The sequence below is a fragment of the Rissa tridactyla genome, chromosome 12, assembly GCF_028500815.1.
Source record: "Rissa tridactyla isolate bRisTri1 chromosome 12, bRisTri1.patW.cur.20221130, whole genome shotgun sequence".
Lineage (NCBI taxonomy): Eukaryota > Metazoa > Chordata > Aves > Charadriiformes > Laridae > Rissa > Rissa tridactyla.
This window is the reverse complement of record NC_071477.1, coordinates 11199804-11206604: the sequence shown is the minus strand read 5'-3', so window position 1 is coordinate 11206604 and position 6801 is coordinate 11199804. Positions and strand designations below refer to the sequence as shown.

General features: G+C 49.8%; 1 protein-coding gene across 4 annotated transcripts in view; it reads left to right on the top strand.

Annotated features, from left to right (window-relative positions):
- Positions 1-869: 869 nt before the first annotated feature.
- Positions 870-6801, top strand: part of RIMS4 (regulating synaptic membrane exocytosis 4) — a 59865-nt gene continuing 53933 nt past the window's right edge. For all 4 annotated transcript variants that reach the window (XM_054218735.1, XM_054218733.1, XM_054218736.1 and 1 more), the window contains exon 1: positions 870-1163. In XM_054218735.1, the coding sequence (XP_054074710.1) occupies positions 1067-1163 (97 nt within the window). In that variant the 5' untranslated portion in view covers positions 870-1066. The remainder of the gene's footprint in view (positions 1164-6801) is intronic.

The window sequence follows — 6801 nt, the reverse complement described above, 5'->3', positions numbered from 1 at the left end:
GAGGCTAGCCTTTGGGAAGGATATAAAATTCACTTTCTTCATGGAGCACCCCAAATTCCCACCAGCACCTAACCAAGTGTGCTGCAGAACTGGTTTAAATACTGATCCAGAACTGGCAGCAGCCTTCCAATTTAGTTTAACCTTCCAAATGACCACTGAAGAAAACCTCTTGGCTTATGTGGTTTCTGCCTGGGAGCTTGTGTGCTTCCAAACAGTGGATTTGGGGTTTTGGAGGGGCTTTTTTGGCACCTGAAGAGAGGTACCTGGGGAGAGAAGGCTGTTCTGCTGGTGGGTGGTGATGGCCATGACCCTGGGGGTGAAGAAAGGGGAGAAAGTTTAATGCATGGAATTAAATGTTACAGTGGCCTAGTTGGGAACAGCCTTCTCTGGGGAGACAGAGGGCCTTTGGATATGGGGAATGGCCAAAACATCCCTTCCGGAGTGGGAGGGATGGATCTCCCCTTCAGCCTCCCCGGGTGTCTGAGGAAGCCCCTGGCCCGTGGCCACCTCAGGCAGCCCCCCAAGATGGCTGCTTGTGGGGCCGGGGAGCCCAGTGCTCCTGAAACTACACCGCTGCCGCTTATCTCCCACCCCCCTTTTAGAAGAAACACCCTGAAAGTCTCAAGATTATTTTGGGGGGGATCGCACACAGGGCCGGGGGGAGCGTGAGGAGCCGCCGTGTCCCACCAGAGGCGGGGTGAGGCCGGTCCCGCTTCCCCGGCGGCCCCCTGAGGCAAATGGCGGCGGGCGAGAGCAGCCCCCGACCCCCGCGCCGCCGCCGGTCGCCGCCGCGGCCCGTCCCTCCCCGGCGGGCGGTGCTGGCGGCCGTGAGGCGGGGCGGCGGGGCGGGGCGGCGCCCAGAGCGCCGGGCGGCAGCAGGTGCCTGTGCTCCGTCGCGTTCCGCGCTCCCGCCTCGCCCCAGCCCTGCCGCCGCCTCACCGCGGCCCCCGCCGCCGCCAAGACGCCGCGGGCCGTGCTCCGAGTGAAGAATGGGGCGGCCAAGCTGGCCAAGCCGCCGGCGGCGGCGGGCGAGGCCCCCGGCGGCGCCCCCGGACCCGGGCTCTTCATGGAGCGGTCGCAGAGCCGCCTCAGCCTCTCCGCCTCCTTCGAGGCCCTGGCCATCTACTTCCCCTGCATGAACAGCTTCGACGAGGAGGACGCGGGTACGGGGCGGGGGGGTGTGGGCTGCGGCCGAGGCCGGTGGGTCTCGGTTGCGAGTGGGGCTGGGGGTGCGTGGTGGGAGGGGTGTGGGGGCCCCAAGGCAGGGGGGGACCCGGGGGTGTCGGTGGGGCCGGTTTCCAGTGCGTGTGTCCGTGTCCACCCACGGGTGCTGTGGGTGAGGGGGCGACCGTGTGGGCCAGGAGCGGGTGGGTTTGCAACATGTCGGCCGTGGGTTTGGGGTGTTGGGGGTCCCCCCTCGGCTGCCTGGTGGGATTTGTGTGCAGCAGGGGGCTGGGGTGGTGAGGGGGTTTGTGCAGGGGAGCGTGTGGCTGCAGAGATTAAAAGAGGAAATTTATTCATGGTGATGGAAGAGAAGCGCTCCCGCTCCTCCTCGATAGCGAGCCTAGGGTGGTTGCAGATGGAGCATCTGAGGTGGCTGCCCTCCTCCTGCCCAGCTGGGTGAAGGGGAGAAGGCATCCATTCGGCTGGATGTGGTGTCCAGCCTGCCACTGATTTACACGCCAGACTCTTCAGGTTAATTGTTCTGAGTGGTCATTAGCTCTGTGCTGCTCTCGGAGAGGGGAATAAAAGGGATTCTGTTTAAATGAGGGCGAAGTACATCACAAAACACGCACAAAAACCTTTCACAATGGATGCAGTGATTTTTGCCCACTTCATAAAGACCTTTCTGGCCTCAAATAGTTGGCAGTGGTCATAAAACAAGACCAAGCTTCAAAAAGAGGGCCACTGGTAAGGAAAAGTAGGAAAGAAATTGGGTTGAATAGGAAAGGAAGGGCGCAGGGTGCTGGAGAAGGTGCTGGGAGGAGAGGGCAGCACAGCAGCTGCGTGGGCAGGGAGGACGGACGAGGGATCGGATGGAGAGCGGTGTATCAGCACTTTGTCCCTTCACGGCAGCTCACTTATAAATGAGGGATGTTTTTCACAGTACATGCCGTACCGGAGACCAAACCTATAAGTGAATCGTCTAAGCGGCAAACAATGAAAGTTGGTAACTAAGGCGTGCGTTAACACTGGCTGTCATGGTTGCATCCCTCAAAATGCCGGCGTGCTCCTTTGTCTAGCGGCTCATCCCGAGAAGTGGGCATGCCAGCTGGAATACACGGGCAAATCAGCGTGCTAGCTGCTACACCTGTAACGCTGTTGTTTTTAAAGGAATTGACGTAAGAATAAATTCATCATCTGTGTGATTAACCTAGGATTGTCATCAGCATTGTGCAGGGGTGTCAAGGAGAAGATTATATCTTCCAATGGGTGTTGTTTTTTTTTTTTTAATTTTGTTCTCAAAATATTGCTGATGATTTATTTGCACTTCATATTTTGTTGGAATGCTGGGGAGCACACAAGACAATAACGGGAGCTTTGGGAAGTCTCGGCGCTGTTGCTTCAGAAATGATTGATAGCGAAACAGGCTCGAGTATGAGAACCTGACACAATGCCTTGAACAGCGTTTCATTCCCTGGTGTCTGACCCCTCTTGCTCTGAGCAGGGTGACAGTTTAACTGAATGCTTCCTCTTCCAGTGCTTAGAAAAATGGTTTTGCACTAAACTGCGTTTCTTCGTGCTTACTGAATGGTGATGTGTGAATGTTAACAGGCTGCTCTTAATACAACACAAGTAGTTGTCTCCGAATTAAATAAATCTACAATTAAGACCTTATTTTCCAGTAGCTTATTAGTGGATCTCACCTGCCTGAGTTAGTCTCGTTAGTAAAGCTGCTTGGGGTAACATTCAGTCCAGTGGGGACATTGCAGTATAGCTCCTGTGTTTTGTGCCTATGAGTGTGTATTCAGACATGTCTGAGCAAACAGCAAGAAAGCCTGTGCGCTGCTTTGTGGTTTTTTGCGTTAAAACTACAAGCGTATAATTTTCTCGAGAAAATAAATGTCGTGAAAGAGAAATGATAAAAGAAATGCTGAAATTGCGCCAAATAAGATTCTGTATTATTCATACCCATGCACGCTCCTGAAATTGAGAGAGATTCTGACCAGTTTTGGTTGCAGCGTGATTTCTGTCAAAAAAATAGATCTTGATAACTCATTCAGGGAGATGAATACTGCACTTTGCAAGATGTTCTCCATAGGAGATGGCAGGAAAAAAAAAATTGATCCCATGAGCATTGACAAAGTAAACAATCTTATTTCAAACAGACACGTCATCCATTTTGTCTGAAGTGGAGAACCACATCTTTAAGAGAATAGTCATCCTACGGAAAAAGGAGAGAAGCTGATAAATGGCCAAGCTTAAAGAAAACTTGACATTTTCCTCTGAAAAGGGAAAGCAGCCTCATGAAAGCTCAAATCTACAAACAAGAAAAATTCTTGAGGTGTTTCATATAAGTTACTACGGGCAGGCCAGATTAAAGGAGTGTAAAAGGAAATTTGCAGAAGTGTCTATGCTGAGAGCCATGGTGATGTGGAAACATAGCTAGCCACATTTGGCCAATGCTAACGATACCTGTGAGTTCCAATATGTCCCACTTTCGGTCTTGAAAAATGCCTTATTTCTTACTTAGAGAATATTTCCTTTTCTGCCTTGGCCTTTTTGTTCTTCTTTACTGTCCACCTTCTGGACATTAGGTCCATTAGGTCTTCTGACTCTTCTCATCTTCCACAACTCCTGCGCCTGCCACACCACCGGGGATGTGCGGACTGAGTTCTCAGTGATGAAGTGGATGAAGATGGTGCCCACTTACATTTTAGCACGCAGAAGCAGGAGGCCAGCATAGGCAGGATAGCAACAGGACTTGGAGCAAGAAACTGGATCTCTTCTGAATGCTTCTAGAGCTAATCATGGTGTAGTGAGGGTGGCTGAGTTTCAGATATGTCCTCTGGCAAATAATGCCACGTGCCTGTCTCTCCAAAGAGGTGGATGTGGACTTGCGCTCTTGTGTTGTAATACCCTTTTTGTTCCTCAGCTGCACATACAAGGAGGGTGCTCTGAGCAAACACTGAGCTCTGTTCACCAGTGAGCTGCAGTGGGGCTTTGAAATAACAGAAATTACTGTTTGCACTCAATAGTGTAAGGACTCTAGGTTAATAACTCTTTTGATCTCGGTATGGTAATGTTGCTGTCCTTCCTGCTGGCTGAGTGCCGCTATCTTCCCTCCATTGAGGTCCCCAGCAATGTCAGTGAAGTTAAGGATTTTGAAACTGCAGTTATTATCATCGTAATTGTTGGTTTAACTTATGCAAATGTCTGCCCTGAGCTCTGATAATTTTTCGGTTGTGGAGTAGTAGACTAAAAAAAGGTGGAAGACAATCATGCGCTGTTTGTGGGCACATTTCTAGATGCACCATCCCTGGAGACATTCAAGGCCTGGCTTGATGAGGCTCTGAGCAACCTGGTCTAGTTAAAGATGTCCCCCCTTACTGCAGGGGGGTTGGACTAGATGACCTTTAAGTCCCTTCCAACCCAACACATTCTATGATTCAAAATCAGTGCCTGTTTCTGACAGTGTGAACACAAATCTTAGCTGTCCTGAGGATCTGGCATGGGCTTGGTCTTGGCTGGAATCAGCCATTCAGTATGCTGGTGTTTGTGTAGCAACATGTCGGAAGGGACTGAACTGCCAAGTGGCAAGTGCAGGTGCGTTAATAATAGGGTGTTGAGGATCCATGATAACTGTGGGGACCTGCTTTGTAGACAGCTTGTGAGTCCTGGGTGCAGTTTGCAATTAAAACGACAGGATCATGGAACAGGGGTACATGAAATCCACCTGTCACCCACAGTGGCCTTAGCACAGTCTTGCCCAGTCCAAGATGAGGGGCGTCCTTAAGGTTAATGGGGATGCGTTTGCTGGCATGGAGGAGAACCAGCTTGCTCCACGCATAGAGTTTGGAAAATTTGCAAAAGCAGAACAGAATGTGAGGTTTTGGTAGAGAGCAACAGCACCTGACTTGGAGCTGCACATGCAAAGCCCGGCGAGCTTTGGGCAGGAGAGAGGAGGTGGCTTTAGTAGCAGGGACAGCCAGTGTAATGGTGGACCTGCTGGGAGTTGGGATGCCAGAAGTAGTCCTCAGCTTTGAAGAGAGCCTCCACATGAGGACCCTGTGTACTCCAGAGGACAAGGACTACACATAAAGAGGAACACAGGTAGGGAAATACCAAAAATCCCTGGAGAGGATGGGATTTCCTTAAGCCACTGTGCCTAAAAGGCAGGATCCAGGACTTTTCAGGCATGGGTGTGCACTCCAGCTGTGCTGTAGCTTAAGTGGGTGAGATGCAGGCGTGCTCCAGTTCCTTTCCGTGTCATCCTGTGTCCTGGTTTCCTCGGGAAGGGCGCCCACTTGCACTGGCAGAAGGCATCTGAGGTGTCCCCTGCCAGGGATGCAGATTTCGGTGTTTGGGAGACTGTAGCCATGGGTCATATTGCAAATGCAGCTACCCTGAAGTCCAGATACAACTGGAGCATCTGTGCAAGGGGAAATGTGTTCCTTACAGGGATCTTGTATCCCTGCAAGAGAGCAGGGAGGCTTTGATCGGGAAGCAGGGGGAGGTGCTGAATAGCTGCAAGGGACATGTAAGGCTCTCGTGGGGCAGGACCCCAGCACAAGGACTGTCCAGACCTCTGCCCTGGCTGCGAGATGGCAGGATAAAGTTGTGTCTTAGCCACCTGGAACCAACTGTCTGGCAGAGAGAAAATGGTTTCCAAAGTCAAAATGTCTCCTAGATACTGACGGTAAGCCTTCCTTGTGTCAGCTGCTCTTTCAGAAAAGAGTTGAGTTAGAGATAAAATTCAGCCTAGGCTGCTGCTTCCACACACTATCAAGTACTGGCAGATGCACTGTGTTACAATCAATTGCTCTGAAGAGAAGCTATGTGAAATATTAATTTAATGGATTGATTAAAAACATTTGAAACATTGGGATGGAAGAACGTGCTGTGAAAGTGTAGTTCAGTTTAGAATACTCTTTTGTCTGGGTTTTATCTATTGAAGTTCTCTATAATTTTAAACATTAAACTTCTCTATAATTTTGAACATCAAAGCATCAGAAAGTTATTAAATAGAGAGAGCCCCTATGCGTGTTTTCATGTTGCCATGGATATTTCTCAATTGCAGTGCTGTACTGGATGGGGGTACATATGATTTTTAAAGAAAATGATGATTCAAGTCTTTTTAACTAGTCTGTGTATTTTTAAAAAATATATGTATCAAGGGTGTTAAGTCTTTTTGGTGCTTAGTCTGTTTTCACTTCATCCAAAGTTACCTTTGAAGTTTTGTAAGCCTCTAACCAGTTTTGTTAGTTGTTCGGTAGGTAACCGTGTTCACATGGCAAACATACAGCAGACAAGGGAAATAATTTGCACAGCTGGAATGCTAACTATTTTTCTTATTAATCTTTTACAAATTAAATGTTAGTTCATCCCTGTAACCTTGCGAAGACATAAACTCTTGGGCTCGTCTGCATTATCCCAGGGATGCTGCAGGACAAATCTGAATCAGTCTTGGAATATACAGGTACATAGAGAATTTGCTTGTTGCCTAATCCCTGCTGTGCATTTAGCCATCTCTCCTGGCTGGTGCAGGAGGCAGCAAAAGCCATGGCTTTCCCCTCTTCTTGCACAGTCAGGCGTCTGTCCTTGGCCATAGGTTATCCTGGAGATTGTAAGAAATGCCGC